The sequence below is a fragment of the Hippocampus bargibanti genome, linkage group LG19, assembly GCF_051943395.1.
Source record: "Hippocampus bargibanti isolate YZ-2025 linkage group LG19, ASM5194339v1, whole genome shotgun sequence".
Taxonomy (NCBI): Eukaryota; Metazoa; Chordata; class Actinopteri; order Syngnathiformes; family Syngnathidae; genus Hippocampus; species Hippocampus bargibanti.
The window spans coordinates 8,352,346-8,368,264 of record NC_142752.1 but is presented as its reverse complement, the minus strand read 5'-3'; the positions used below and the strand labels follow the sequence as shown (position 1 = coordinate 8,368,264).

At 41.2% G+C, this 15,919-nt stretch overlaps 2 protein-coding genes across 4 annotated transcripts in view; one reads left to right on the top strand and one right to left on the bottom strand.

Moving 5' to 3' along the window:
• The first annotated feature begins 148 nt into the window (after window positions 1–148).
• Window positions 149–15,919, top strand: part of napbb (N-ethylmaleimide-sensitive factor attachment protein, beta b) — a 29,457-nt gene continuing 13,686 nt past the window's right edge. The window contains exons 1-12 of one of the 3 annotated variants that reach the window (XR_016118484.1): window positions 149–350; window positions 630–709; window positions 862–978; window positions 1,432–1,478; window positions 1,645–1,722; window positions 1,803–1,858; window positions 2,306–2,390; window positions 2,573–2,677; window positions 2,753–2,821; window positions 2,885–2,935; window positions 3,056–3,159; window positions 11,543–11,620. Coding sequence is in view for 2 of the 3 variants with exons in the window: in XM_089022142.1 (XP_088878268.1) it covers window positions 250–350; window positions 630–709; window positions 862–978; window positions 1,432–1,478; window positions 1,645–1,722; window positions 1,803–1,858; window positions 2,306–2,390; window positions 2,573–2,677; window positions 2,753–2,821; window positions 2,885–2,935; window positions 3,056–3,157 (891 nt within the window). In the remaining variant the exon portion in view is untranslated. Of the gene's footprint in view, window positions 351–629; window positions 710–861; window positions 979–1,431; window positions 1,479–1,644; window positions 1,723–1,802; window positions 1,859–2,305; window positions 2,391–2,572; window positions 2,678–2,752; window positions 2,822–2,884; window positions 2,936–3,055; window positions 3,298–11,542; window positions 12,489–15,919 lie in introns of those variants that run through there. The other 2 variants (XM_089022142.1, XM_089022141.1) reach the window with 2 other exon arrangements.
• gzf1 (GDNF-inducible zinc finger protein 1) lies at window positions 3,308–9,400 on the bottom strand. The gene is made up of 8 exons (XM_089022140.1): window positions 9,264–9,400; window positions 7,591–8,406; window positions 7,202–7,385; window positions 6,805–6,968; window positions 6,149–6,243; window positions 5,913–6,080; window positions 5,683–5,840; window positions 3,308–4,865 (listed from the first exon to the last, which is right to left on the bottom strand). Exons 2-8 carry the CDS (start codon window positions 8,388–8,390, stop codon window positions 4,356–4,358), a joined length of 2,079 nt encoding a protein of 692 aa, XP_088878266.1. The 5' UTR covers window positions 8,391–8,406; window positions 9,264–9,400; the 3' UTR covers window positions 3,308–4,355.

Below are 15,919 nucleotides of genomic sequence, written 5' to 3'. Positions count from 1 at the left end.
ACATTGGTGTTTAATTTCGCTTCCGTTCGTATAAAAATAATTCGTTTTACATTCGGATGGGAATTGTAGTTCTCTTTCACACAAAGGTAACGCGCAAACTCTGAAACTAAACTACAACTCCCATGCTTCCATATCAACGCGACTAAAAACCACACTGCTGCGCAAACCCGTTTCGCGTAATCCCTGTTCTGACAACTCAATCCTCTGCAGTCCTTTTCTGTCTTTAAACACACTTTATAACCTAAAAACATGGACAACAGTGGGAAAGAAAAAGAAGCGATACAACTCATGGCCGACGCCGACAAGAAAGTCAAGTCATCGGGCTCCTTTTTGGGAGGAATGTTTGGCGGGTAAGGAAGCAGCTCTCCGTGACATTCCCTAATACGTAGCCGGTTTCTTTTCGCATAGAACCGGTTTGTTCATGTATTACGTCACCAAAATAAAACACCATATCGGAATTCGTTGACATATGTCATATATGTCAACTAATTGGTTAGTCTCTTGCTGACAAATATATATGTCAACTAATTGGTTTGTCTCTTGCGACTTTAAACAAGCTAGCTCACCATGATAGTTTTGTATTCCTTCACGACGTTGTTTCCCTTCTCCCCTTTCTACTTTCTGCACAGAGGAAATCATAAAGTGGAGGAGGCATGTGAGATGTACTGCAGAGCAGCCAACATGTTCAAGATGGCCAAGAACTGGAGTGGTGAGATAAGAACATGAAAAATAAACATATGAAAAACCCACACCTTCAAGGATGTATTTCTTGTTGCACAGAGAATCATTTTGTAATTGTGCTGCCAACTTAATGCCGACTCACGGTCCTGAATGTGAAATAACTCTTGTAAAAAAATGTAGCTGCAGGTGGTGCTTTTTGCAAGGCTGCACACCTCCACATGCAGCTGCAGAACAAACACGACTGCGCCACCAGTTTCATCGACGCCGGCAATGCATACAAGAAGTCCGATCCCAACGGTGAGCCTCTGGACTGATAACAACTGGGAATATTTAAAATATAAAATTATTCATGTCAAGACACGTTATATCAGTGAGGGAATGAGTGCTCAAACCAGTGGATTAACAAAGATGACTATAATGGAGCCTCAATGATGGAACCAATCAAAATGTTCTCATAGGAAAAAAATGATCCAGTATCCAGTTGTTGAGGCCATAAAATATTGAATAATGGTACAGGGTATGTTTCAAATCACATCTTGACATCTTAACTGCTGGACAAGTCAAAAAGTAAAATATCAGTATCTCTTTCCACTTGACACATTTTGTCGTCTCTCGTGGCCATTTTGTGTGTCTTTTTTGTGTTCTCTGGTTTTTAACATCTGTCCTGTCATGTAAACTAACACTTTTCATTTCTTAACATTCCCTTCCTCCTCTTCCTCTTCCTTTTCTTCTTCTCTATGCTGCCAAAAGAGGCAATCAAGTGTTTAAATGCTGCCATCGATATTTACACAGACATGGTAAGAAAGCGAAACTTGTAGGAAGTAGACATATTATTAGCAGGATAATGTTATCCAATACAAAAGCTGTCTCAAAAGGTAAAACTGCAACAACAACAAAAATTTACACTGGTAGAAGGAAATTCATTTCACTACAAAATAATTAATTGAAATGAATCCATTCCAGGGAAGATTCACCATCGCTGCCAAACATCACATCAGTATCGCTGAAATCTACGAGGCTGACCTGGTGGACATTGAAAAAGTACAAATATAATTTATTCTGGAAATATGTACCGATATTGCTAGAGAATAGTTGTTAATTTTTAATTTTCTTCTACAAAGGCAATTGCACATTTTGAGCAAGCGGCAGATTACTACAAGGGGGAGGAATCAAACAGGTATTTAAATTTGATCTGTGCAAGAAATCTATATAAGAATATTGATGGGATTTGGACATAAAATAAAGCATGGTATTTGGTGATTTCGTAAATTAATGATTTATAACTACGTATGTAAGTGTTCAGAAATGTATGTACGTTTTTAATACGCAGAAGTAACCTCTGAGGGATAATCTGTACAAGAATAGGTTAAATAATAATAATATTAGATTAAATACTTTTTTTTGTTAGTGATGTAGATTTTCACCTGGGGAACCATAATTGACAGCTGCCAATTTTGTAACTGACAATCTGTTTTTTACCCTGATTTTAAGATGATGCATTCACAAGTCATAGACCCAATGTCACCCCTGACCAAAATGCATTTCCGCCTCAGTATCTGGTGATATAGTATTTTGTAGTATTTTTGAGTATTTTGTAACATAACAACTTCCTCTCTTCTTTTAGTTCAGCCAACAAGTGTTTGCTAAAGGTGGGGGCCTACTGTGCTCAGTTGGAGCAGTACCAGAAGGCCATTGAGATCTACGAGCAGGTAAAAGCTTAACTGTACAATGTGGCCAAAATGGAGTCTGGCATTGATCTTCATGGGACAACAATTAATAGAATAGTACACTTAGTTGACAATTTGAAAGTGTGGAACTTGATGTCATTAAATGGTATAATCAGTGTCTACAAATGAGATTTGATGATTTCTATGAATATGGATACAAACAGGTCGGCGCCAACACGATGGACAACCCGCTGCTTAAGTACAGCGCAAAGGAGTATTTCTTCAAAGCGGCGCTCTGTCATTTCATCGTGGACGAGCTCAACGCCAAGGCAAGTGTGCTTCTTGAGGGTTTCTAGGACGCTGCTGGTAAAACCTTCTCCCATTCAGGTGTTTCCTTCCCATAGATCGCTGTGGAGAAATATGAGGACATGTTTCCAGCTTTCTCCGATTCTAGAGAATGCAAACTGTTGAAGGTAACTGCCATTTGGTTTTTACTTCTCAAACAAAAGATTTAATAATTTATTATTATTTTTTAGAAACTGCTGGAGGCACATGAGGAACAGAACAGTGAGGCCTTCACAGAGGCGGTAAGTCTGTTGAAAGAGGCTCAAAACCGAGATTGGCCGGTTTATTCTTGTCACCTTTGTCTCTCCATTGTGGCCATCTGCTTCTTGCTTAATAATTGTGTCATGCTTTTTGTGGTTCAGGTCAAGGAGTTTGACTCCATCTCACGTCTGGACCAGTGGCACACCACACTGCTGCTGCGCATCAAGAAGACCATCCAAGGTGACGAGGGAGACCTCAAATGAGAGTAGGCGGACGCTCACACAAAAAGATAAACAAATCATATGCATGCCCCCCCCCAAAAAAAAAATACATGTGCACACACAACTACGCGTTAGAATGATGTTTCCCTCCAAATCCAGTCGGCCGGCTCCTCTGGCGTATACACCCCATTGTTAGTCATTCAAAACTTATTGTTGTCGTTTTAACTCTCATTTTTCTAAATGAGGTGTGGCACTAAAGAAACAAAATCACATTAGTTTCTCAATCTTTTTTCTTTACTGTGACACATACAATATCCTCTAGCTAGTGACACAATAAAGCGTCATAAAATCTTGCGAAAAGTTTCTCACATAGCTCGTCTTTGTGATAAATTCAGAACTATTTGTACCAAATATTCTAAATATCAATCCTATTTGACTGAAAACACACTATGACGATATGGGGTTTAGAAATGTGTCAAAACTGTTATGCAAATTATAAGCCATTATTTCTGCTCCACGTGCTTGGAATATCTCTATATTTACAATTTTGACCGAGTTTGTCTGGTTCAATATTTATTATTAACGGCTAGCCTGTCATGTTCTCTCGATTATATCATGTCGTTCCCCTTCCTCACCAAGCATGGCACACCCAACCCATATCGCTTCCAATCCATCACCAAAGTATCCAACCTATTCCGAAAAAAAAGAAAGAAAAACAAACAAATGGACAATAAAGTTGTATTCTATCCTCGTGAGGCTCTACAGGTATGTTTCATGCACCAAGTCATACAAAATTGCTTTTATTTATTTTTTGAGTTCCACAGAAGTACTGAAAATACATTGGTGTTATTGATTTTAATGACAATATGTGAATAATTTGATCCCCAGCAAATACACAAAAAAATCCTTATGTTAACGCACATTGTAAATTCATTTCTCTGGGAGAAAAATGTAATGACATTTTATTTATTTTGTTGATACAGGGCTCCTTATTTGCAATTCATAACCCCACATTATGAATTATGCATATGCAGATGATAATGCCAGAAAACACCTTTTTGTACGAGCGGTGTTGCCAGCCACCATTTCTGCTTTCATTCACAATTTCATTTCCTTTAATGTTCACAATGAATTCATGTAGCAAGTATAATAGCTAAAAATTAGCTCAAATTGTGATTTAATATAGCCTTGATTGTTAAACATGGAGTCCAAAGGAATTCCGATTTCCGTTTACACTTCCTCAGGCTTGGCCATCCTCTCCTTCCTTCTCTGATGCTTTTTGCTGCATTAGCTCATCATCACAAATCTTGTCAGACACGACCACAGTCAGAATATTGGGCTGCTCCACTTCCGCCTCGTGTGCCAGAATGGTGTGCGAGGCGGCCTCTTCAAGCAGGCATGACATGGAGCTGGTATCCACGGGGACCGCGGGGGTGATTTCGGGGGCGTTTGCCTCCACAGGGATGGCGAACGGTTTGTCCAAAGTGATGCTTTCGCCACCGCTCGTGCCATCTGACGTCACCACTGTTTGAATTGTGCTGATCATGCCCAGGTGGTCATGATTCACCAGGGTGAGGGCGCCCGACTCTGTAGGCATTGCCGCAGAGGTGACGTGGATTTTCGATGCTTTTTTGGCAGCGTCCTTTTTCGCCTGTGTTGTAGTTTTGCTTTGAGCTTTGGTTTTCCTCTCCTCCACATTGCCCTCTAAGACCACCAGGTAGTTCTTCCAAGGGGCAGTCGCATCATGAGTCTTAAGTTGGTACACAGTGAAGAAAAAGGCGAAAAGATGTGATTTATTATACAGGTAACATCCGATTTATGACCGAGTTCTGTTCCGACTGAACGGTCGTAAGTCAAACTGGTCGTAAGTCAAAATCCATTCAAAGTGTTAAATAGAAACTCGGAGGCTAAATGACTCGCAAACTCTGGTGCCATCACACGGTCAATTTCTGTGCGAGAGTGAGATGCTGGCCGGCCAAAATTGTCATACACGTTGGCGGCCCGCTAGCGTGTTGCGGTGCCAGGCGTAGAATTAAAATTTTAAAAATAGGGTCTGGAAGTCGTGGTTGTAAGTGCGGGTGGCCGTAAGTCGAAATGGTCGTAAGTCAGATCTTACCTGTATATTTTTTATCCTAATTTTTTTAATGTACAGTAAAGTCTCGTTATATCGATATTCAAGGGAGTCCGAAAAAATATCGATATAACCGGGACTATCGATATATCCGACCCTGTTTGCATGTAATTTTCTCCGTGCGTGCATATAAATAGCATCGATATAACCGGGACTATCGATATATCCGATATCGATATCACGAGACTTTACTGTATTTATTTGAATCAGCTACTGTCTTTAACTTATGTGTTGGTTGTTATATGGTTAGTCACAAATTTGTTGATTGTGAGTAAACTTTGTTCTATGGCTTAATTTATTTGGTCTTATTGTTAAGTTAGTGGTTGGTTAGTTTTTGGTCAGTCTGTCAGTTTTTGTATTTTTGGTTTGTTGTTTATTTTTCCCATTGATCAAATCATTTGTTTGAGTCAAATTACGAGACGTGCGTGTAACTCACCGTAGTGTGCCGGCGAAGAGTCGACTTGTCAGTGAAAGTGCGGCTGCATAACCCGCACATGTAGGGCTTTTCACCGGTGTGGATCCGCTGGTGCCGTTGGAGAGCGTTGAGCTGCGTGAAATGCTTTTCGCAGTAATTGCAGGCGTAAGGGCGTTCACCTGGAGCAAGGCATGTCCAGGGATATCAAACGACAATCTCTTAATCTTGGAACATCCAAACCGAATGCTTACCCGTGTGCACTGTCAAATGCTGCCGAAGGGAGTTCCTTTGGGCGAAGCCGCGGCCACAGTGCTCACACTTGAACGGCTTGGAGCCGGTGTGGATGTTGGAATGATAGCGAAGATATTCCTTGGAGGCAAAGCTTTTCCCACAGGCCTCGCACATGAAGGGTTTCTCGCCTTTGACAACAACAAAAGTTGATTATGGCGCTATAAAGGACACGTTCGTAATTGGGTTGTCGTCTTACCCGTGTGGGCGCGCTTGTGGTAGACGAGCATGCTTTTTTGGGTGAAGCGGGCGTCGCACTCATCACAGGCAAAAGGTTTCTCGCCCGTGTGGATTCTTAACACAACAAAAATGACGACATTTGTAAATCTTTTAGGATGTGGAGTCAATCACTCACGGTTTTCCAATTATTTGCGGCGGGGTCCAAGCCCTACGAATAGCTTATCATTTCATGTTAATTCTAACTTCTGCCATTTTATTGAGCTGAATTCAGTACGTTTGCCTGTCGCCATACCCTGCTGGCATCGACAGATGAACATTTTTTTAATTGAAAGTAAACAAGAGCACAGTGGTACCTTGGGTGTTTAACTCATTCACTGCTATTCCCGAATGTATTCGATAAAGCGCTGGTCAGACCTCTGGCAATGTTTTGCCCTCCCACGAGGGGGCAGCGTTTGCCTTTTGTACAGCCGCACCCACTTGCACCCAGACCTATATAACTTAGGTTATCTAAGGTTTCTAAAGCTGTATTGAATGTTTATGTAGTCCAAAAACTCAATATTCTGTGAGTCCTGGAATTTGAATGAAAATGACAAAAACTCTTGGCACTGGAGTGGACATATTTTTGCACGTGTCTGGCAGTGAATGAGTTATTTTGTTCCGTGGCCAAATTTATACCTGTGGTGCATCTTGAGAGCCGACTTCTGGGTGAAGCGTGCTCCGCAGTCGGTGCAGACAAAGGCCTTGATGCCGCTATGTGTCCGCTTGTGCAACATGAGGGAGGCTTTGGAGCTCAGTGACTTGCCACAGTCGCTGCACTGGTGCACATGAGGATCGTGCACCTAAAAGGGCGAGATGGGCGAGTCAGGAAATGTGGTAAAAGGATTGGTGCTTGAGTTACAAAATCAGCAAGTTTTCCTTATTAATAAGGACTTTTGTTTGCTTTTTCATACCGACACAATCCAAGAGAACATTTCCATGATTCCCGAGCTGAAATTCTCATGGAAATTTACCAGAAACATTGTGGAAATTCTCTGGATGTTTTTCACCCCTTTGCAAACTAATCGGTCCCGACCTGCTTGTTGTGGCGCACCACATCCTTCTTGCGCTTGAAGGTCTTGGCGCAGATCTCGCACGTGAAAAGCCGCTCACTGCTATGGACGTGCTTCTCGTGAATCCTCAAGTTGCTGCGGTTGGAGAAAGTCTTCTGGCAGGTCTCGCAGCGGTAGACCTGGTCAGCTTTGACTCCGTGGTTGGTGCTAGAGTGAAGCGGAGGACAATGAGTTGAAGAAGAGGTTGTGACTCTAAAATTTCCAGATGATGTCTGAATTATCCAATATTGTCCAAAATGATAATGATAAATAAACCCTGCCTGTGTTTATTCCCGATATGTCCATGGTAATAACTGAATTTGTGGTCCCGTGACCAAATAGGTCATAGAACCCTGGACAATCAAGCACCTACCTCATGTGCTTCAGGTAGCTCCTTTCATAGTGGAAGCTCCGCCTACATTCAGTGCAAAAGAATTTCCCCTTGGATTTGCTGTTGGATGCCCTGATGGCCTCTTCCTCACCCACGGTCAACAGCAATGTTTCCTCTGTGTCATTCAGACTCAGTGTGTCCTCATCAAAGTGGGGTGAGGTGGGAGAGGAGGAGTACATAAAGTCATCTTCCTCTTCACCATTATATTCCTCGCTTGTAGTTGGGATACGTCTCTGCAAGACTTTGCGACCACCCAAACTCAATTTGAGCTTGGTGGTCTTCACCTTCTGTCTTTTCAAAAGCCGCTCTGAACTCTTCTGAGGCAGTTGACGTTTCAATGGCTTCTTCTTTTTGTCAGACGTGGTCACTTTGGATGATTCTCTTCCCGCATCTGACCGGGATGTACAATTCAAGCTGCAAACCCTGGCCAGCTCTGTGCATTCCAAAATGTTGGCCGCCGCTTGCACGTCAGCCATCCTGCCCCGGGGCACCTTTGCCTTACCGGTGTACACAAACTCCAAAAAGTCAGAAAAGTCAGACGGGTGCATGTTGGAGAGCGGGATTTGGTCTGGGATGGCATCCATTGATAGGAAGATGTTATTGAAGTAGCCGCTCGAGGCGGCAAGAACCACCCGGTGAGCCTGAAATGTCTGCGAGTGGCCCTGGTAGTCGACCTGGACTGTGATGTCACTAAGGTGTCCCTGCAGCCTCAAGTGTTGCAAGGCGTCCAGGATATCCTTGTGGTGGGTTTGGGACTTGAGCTGGACCACCGCCATGCCCATTACAAAGTGAGTTTGACTGAAACAAAAGTTGTAACAGCAGGTGTTAAAGGGTGCGATGAAAAGAGGTATGGTGGTGATTAGTGAACTGAGACGGGTGGATGTCACGTTAGGTGTGTATTCATGTACTTACAGTACATGTACCCAGGTGACCTCGGCACACAAATTGAAGTGAAGAAAACTCACGAACTACTCTAGATTGGTTTATTATAAAGTATAAGAGTATATTATGCTACTGTCAATAAAAATAAACTACATTTTGGTTGAATTTAGGGCAAGGTACAAAAATGAATTAATGGCATTTCCTATCATTTCAATATGAAAAGATCTTTTGGGAATTCTAGCAGATCTCGCTGAAACCCGAGTCTCAAGGCGCTGCTCTGCACTTTATAAATTAATGTATGCAAAGGCGAAACGGGGGGCGCTATGGTGGTCTGAAAGGATGGAGGAGGGTAAGAACGGTGTTTGAAACGTAGAAGATTTCAAAGATAAGAAGGGGCGATCGCCACTTTTAGCTTCTCCCACTCAATATCCGAACCTGAAACCCCAACACCGAGCATGTGATCGTAATTTGAAACCTTAAAACTTGCATAGCGACTTGTGAAGAAAAACAGGGGTAGATCATAACCGGTGCTGTTCATAGCCAGTGTTACATATACTGTAAACCAAATGGCACTCGTGCAGAAACGTTTTCCGGAAATATGCATTCAAATAACGACGCAAAACCATTTATTCATCGTAAAAATACAATCTGTGCCCGTTTCGTTGCATGTTCGGGCAATACTGGCCAACGAAATCCACAGTTCAACCGCAGAGAAAACACAGAGCTGAGTGAGGCTCATGCGACTAATTTTATGATCGTAACGACTTTCTTACCGTAAGGTCGCTAAAATGGCAGCCCCACTGAACAGTCGAAAACGCTAATCGCTGTGCGTACTCGAAAACATACGGAACTTAATCCGCAGGGGAAGATGGACGGCAACTCCGGCGAGACAAACAGCACTAAGGCTAATATTTTATTCAATAATATGAATAGGAAATATTTTCATTACATGTGGTCTTTTTATTAATGTTGTTTGTCAATATATACGCGAAAGAGTTACGTAATGCTGTCAGACATAGTTACTTTCATTATAAATTGTATTTATTTTGTCCCTTATGATACTCCGTATATCTACACAATGAGGGTATACGCATGCGCAATGCGGCTATTTATATGCAAGGTTTTCACTGCATGTTTATTTGTTCTCTTTCCATCAAAGTTGCACGTTTTATCATAGTTATTGCATTTATGTACGTAATTGATATGTGATGATTTATTCCCTTTTTTAATTTTACAATTTACATGTGGCAATCAGCAAGGTTCCTTATGTTTGTATGATAACACTTTGTCCACAAGATGGCGGTATTGCATTGCTTGTCAACATAGCGAGCCGATGTCGTTCCAAAAATATACATGAACTGTATACAACACAACACAATAGATACTGTTCAATCTCACCCCCTTAGGGTTTTAGCTCTTTTTTTTTTGCTAATTCGGCTGTTAATTAGCACTGCACGCTGCACGTCCAACGAGATCCTAAACCCTCGTGCTGAGACATAACTTAGGTTAGGTAGGAGAGGCGTCTGATTACTAAGCCCTTTCAAGGCAGGGAAGCCATTCATATTTACACTGGCATAAATTTTACTTTGAGATGCAAAACGCATTGTAAATATTCATGCAACGCTACGTGCACGATGAAGGATGTTCTGCTGTTGCCAAGGTTTCTTCTCTCCTCAAAGAAATCCATACAGTGCGCATTTAGCATAATGAATCCTCCAAGCCTGCAGTGTTCCATTGCTTCTGTGACTCATAATGTACGCAGGACTTTGCACTCACACAGATTAATTTTATTATATTATTTTCACTATATTCATGGGTTCCCAAATGTTTGATTAAACAACATTTGATCGACAAAAATGTTATCAAAGTAATTTATTGATCAAAACAAAACAATTAAAAGAGAATAGTTTCCAGTCCCATAGGGTCCAGTAATAAACATTACAAAGTGTTTATTGTTACAATCTTTTTAACTCGAGCCTTATCTCCAAGGTTGAGAATACCACTGCCCTTACTTGGTATAACGACAGATGTGCGGAAAATAAATCCGTCTATATACACCAAAACTGTGTCATCTGGATGAAGCGCCTGATATCCTCACTGATATCCATTGGATATCAGTGAGAAAGCATTGCAGCTTCTCACCAGAGATGACTCATACTCACAGCAGATGCTAAAATGTGGAAATTAACTGCGAAGAGAGCAAAGCAGCGGTGACTCGCTGGTGTATGAGCTCCAAGAACCGCAGTCTTCTCTTTGTATCAGACAAGCACACTGGGGCCTAGCCAGACCGACTGCCACTTGGTCCAACTCCGTGTTCTGCGGTGGTTTGGCCTTCCGCTCCCCTCAAGCTCACTTAACAATAAGCATCAATCATTCCATTCATGTTTTTCTCTTCTGTAGAATCAGTGTTCGACCGTACTGTTCTGATTTTGTGTTGGCAAGAATCTCAATTGTGTGTTTTCTTCTCGATCTTAATGCTGGACAAATGAAAAAAAAAAATTATAGGGTATATTTATACAAACAACCATTCACACTTACGGATAATTTGGAGTTATCAATAAACCTAACATCATTGGTTTTGGAATGTCGGAGGAAACCAAAGTAACTGAAGAAAATCGACAAAAACACATACAAAATCCAGACAGGAAGCCTGGAGCCTGCAGTTGAACCCGCAACCTTCGAACTGTTAGGCACATATGCAAACTTAACATATTTATTTGCTAATGCAATTAAACTGTGGCTAAACACATTCACGCACGCACACAGACCAGAGTTCAGGCTTGTCTCAAATGGCTGTATGCCACACCGCTCGAGTCTAGCCTTGGCGAGTCGAGCCGCAACCTCACGAGCAGGATGAGGACACCACAGCCTGACTTCATAATTGTGGTTAAATTTTGCTGGACTGATGAGTCTTTATGCTTTTTGAAGCAACATGAGGCCGTGGATATCCTTTCAAAAATAGGCTTGTTGTGGCTCATACAATTGCACAACTAGACATGTTGTATCATGTGGATCTGAGAAGGATACTGACTGCCTTTTTTCCCCTTCATAGTTGGCATGACATGAAAACGGACAAGGTCAAGGATAAGAAGTTGAAGTAAGAAGCGCCTGATTCATCGCAGCTGGTCAGGTGATAACACATTATGTTAAAAGACAACATCATATGATCCAAAGTGTAAAAGATTTTTGTTCCGTGATCCCGTGGTTGAAGTTATTGTTTTAGCCTGTATATTTTGGGTTCAAACTGCAATCAATGAATGAAAAATAAATGCAAAAGGAGTAGGAGGAAAAAAAGGAACATACAACAATATTAGGCAAAAAATATCCATCAATTTTCAACACCGCTTATCCTGAAAAGGGGAGAAAAAGGCAATCCCGGCAGGCTACTCATTACTAGAGCCTGAGCTAATTGCCAGTTGGTGGCAGGGCAAATCAGGGCAAACCAGGTCAGGTAAGTGTACCGCTGTACCCTCAGCCACTGTTTAAAAACAACAACAACTAATTAACTGCCAGATTATATGCAAATACATGTCCACTCCAGTGCCAGGGTTCTTGTCATTTTCACTCAAATTGCAAGACCCAGAAAATATTGACTTTTAGGATTACATAAATATTCAATGCATGTCATGTAATTCAATGCCAATATTCAATGCATGCAACGTAAAAAAAACCTGAAACTTTCTTCTTTCATCAGAGAAAAATAGTTCATTCAAGTTTTATGGGTCTGTAGTTATCTGAGCTTGAAGTTGGGGCAGCTGTATAAAAGGAAAATGCAGCCCCCTAGTGGGAGGGAAATACATGTGCTTGATTCACATACCCCCTTCCCCCGCAGGAAAAACCAAAACACAAACAAATTCGGGAATGGCGCTCCAAGTCTTTCTTTTCAATTCCCGAATTAATTTGGGAATGGCAGTGGATGAGTTAAGCCACAACAGACATAAACATTAGAAATATCCAACAAATAATGAAAAAACATGTTTTTGTTAGTAGGATTAGGACACTGAGAAAGGCTGCTAAATCTGTCATAATCTTTGTACTTTTTTTGCGACATTATTATTGTGTGGTGAGATTTTTACTTCTGAAAAATGGGTGCATTGGTTCAATAAAAGTTGGGAAACATTGCTGTGTAATGTATCTTATTGTTTCCTAAATGTGTCCCAAGGGGGACTTCTTTGGAAAGACTTTGGCTTGCCAAAGCCATGTAGTGACTCAATAAAATATGGAACAAATGACCAAAAAATAGTGTTGGATTGTGCAAAACAAAGACATTTTCATCCAATGCCCGCAGACTAATTTTCATGAAATGAAAAGCATCAGAAAGATTACTTTTTGACCCTCCCTGGCATTTTATTGATCAGCCTTCCCTCCCTATCTTTCCATTGATGAAACGATTACTTTGGCCTCTGACTCACCGCCTGCGTCCCCACTGGCTCCCCCGCCCGTCGCTCCTCCTCTCCCTCCTTCCTCCTCCTCCTCCTTCATTCGTCCTTGCCAGTGTTCCCTCCGCTGTAACCGAATCTCGCACTTGAGAAGCTCAAGGACGGACGGCCGCTCGCTACCATTGCCGCCGTGTTCAGAAATAGAGGGCTTACCTCCTGCAGCCAAATAGATCCCAGCCTTAATAAGTGACTCACACGCTTTTTTGGTAACATTTGTGGTACGCTTAGTCAGGTGTTTTCCCATAACGCAACAGTTCCATTAACTCATTCACTGCCAAACAATGTGCAAAAAATTGTCCGCTCATGTACCAGGGTTTTTGTCACTTTCACTCAAATTGTATGACCCGCAGAATACTGATAGTTAGGACTACATAAACATTCAATACAGAGTAAGAAACCTTAGACTCACTTCTTTCATCAGCAAAAAGTTGTGAATTCTTAAATTATATGGATCTGGAGTTGTATGAGCTTGATATGAGTGCGGCTGTCCAAAATATAATGCAATACATACATACGTACATATTGATTTGTATAGCACTTTGCTCACGCACAGTAATTCCCTCCTTTCTGCTGCTTCTTCCCTTCTCTTGTCCTCAAATGCAAGACAAAATGCAAAAATATGCAAAATATCAGATGGGAAGACTCATAAGTATTAGCAGTGTTTGAAATAACGTCTGCACGGATGCCCGAGGCGTGTAAGTTTTACGCCGGGCGTACAACTTCCAGAACCTCTCTGCCTGGGTGGCCGACAACTTTTTCCAGAGGAAAAAAACAAAACAAAACCGAAAGTTGTTTTTTTTTTTTTTTTTTTTTTGTTCAAATCAAACGTTTGCTTTATTCTAATTTTGAAATACAGTAAAGTCTCATTATATCGATATTCTCGGGAGTCGGAAAAAATATCGATACAACCGGACTATCCATATATCCAATCCTGCGGCAATTTTCTCCTTGCGTTCATAGAAATAGTATCATAATAAGCAGTACTATCGATATAGCCAATATCGATATAACGAGACTTTACTGTAATCGTTTGGTTTGAAATTTTGGAATTTCGGTTCACTTGGCAATTTTTAATTTCGGTTCGTTTGGCAATTGACATACTTGGCAGCCAATCAGAAGCCTGCATCGAATAACTTCGCGCCCTGAATTTCCCGAGCGTTGTCGGGTTGTGTATTTGCATATCATTTTCAAAAGTAGACGCACAGCGAATACAAGAAAAATGGATATAACGTTAGTAATCAAACCAAAACCTTAGCCCCAGAAGAGAGACTCAAAAGAAGCTAACAAAATGTATGACGCTACAAAACGTAAACGTACATTGAGAGCATCGTGGAAAGAGGAGTTGCAGCAGACGACACAATGCAAATATTGCACTGTGCAACCTGCCGGGAAGTGTATAGACGAATGACAACTGGAGCAAAATCATCGGCAATGGATATTTACGACAAATTAAGCAAGGGAGCATTTGTGGTAGCTACATCAATTACTTAATTTTAAAGTGTTGTTCTGTTATATATTCTGATTATCAATCCTTAATACTTTGCAACAATCTTTTTTTTTTTTTTCGCGATTAGTCGTCTTATTGTGTTTCAAGTTGTGAAAAATCGGGCAGGCAACTTTTCAGAGTTGTCTGCCCTGGTTTCCACTAACCTTTTGTCATGAGTTTCAGACACTGGTATTAGGAGAAAAAATGAAAATATATTGACGAAATATGTCAAAATAATTACAAAAATATGACAAATATGAGGGAATAAGGAAAAAAACCGAATGAAAATATGCAACAAAAGTATAATATTGATTAGCATTTTATATAATATTTGTAGATTTTAAAAAATATAAGTTATTCTCTCCCAATGCAACTGTTTCGTCAGCACATTCGCGGAGTCCGACAGAAGCAACCTCAACGTCTTCCTCCACCTCTTTCCTCACTTCCTCCATGTGTCCTCTCTGGCTTTGCTTCCGGGGAATTGCATCACTCGTCTCTCTCTGCTTGGACCTTCTAATCACATATGGCGCACGCACACACACGCACACGTACACACACACACACGCACACACATGCACACACACGCACGTTATGTGGTTTCATGTGGAATGTTACGCTTGGTCGGTGTGCTTGATTCTGGAGGCTTTCCCTTTCCGTTCCCATTTTCCCCAGCTTCAACCCGCATGGAGCCACGTAATCAGTATTACTAGTTTGTGAATGAATGTGAATGGGAAAGATTGAGTGACTAGATTTGCCTATAAAATAAACGTTATACAATAATTACTCCTTGCTACAAAAACAAATACAACAATTAACTGATTCACTGCCAGACATGCAAAAAATATGTCCACTCCAGTGCCAGGGTTTTTGTCATTGTCACTCGAATTCCAGGATTCGCAGGATATTAAGTTTTAGGACTGCATAAACATTCAACACAGCGTTAGAAACCTTACACTCTTCTTTCATCAGAAAAAAAAGAGTTAATTCTTAAATTATATGGGTCCGGAGTTAAATTAGCTTGAAATGTGGGCGGCTGTCCAAAATACAATGCAATACATACAGTACATATTGGTTTATATAGTGCTTTAACAACTGCTAACAAAGCGCTAACATTGAATAATATGGAAATGCTGCCGCCTTGTGGAAGGGGAAAAAAACATTGCCAGAGGTCTGGCCAGCACTTTATAGACACCCAAGGAAGAAAAAACAAAACCCGAACTAATTCGGGAATGTCGCTCTACATCATATTTTCAATTCCCGAAGAAATTTCTGAATAGCAGTGAATGAGTTCAAGATCAAACATAAAAAAATACAGTTAGAATGCTTGCCAAATTCTCAATAGCAGCTCACTGCTTCAGTCCGAGAACCACCAACTCTCGACTTGATCACCATTCGACTGAATATGACCAAAAATGGTGTGGAGGAGTGTGAGTAGGAGATACCGATTGTGGGAAGTCGGATGGCCAGACACACGACTGACATGTTTACACGGAGGAGCGAGACT

Bases quoted from the DNA above. Each gene is read 5' to 3' on its own strand.
- gzf1 (XM_089022140.1), bottom strand. From the start codon at position 8,390: ATGGGCATGGCGGTGGTCCAGCTCAAGTCCCAAACCCACCACAAGGAT. The intron at 6,244-6,804 runs GTATAAATTTGG...TGTTGTGTTAAG, and splicing joins GCTCTCAAGATGCACCACAG to AATCCACACGGGCGAGAAAC. The intron at 6,081-6,148 runs GTAAGACGACAA...TTGTTGTCAAAG, and splicing joins CCACAAGCGCGCCCACACGG to GCGAGAAACCCTTCATGTGC.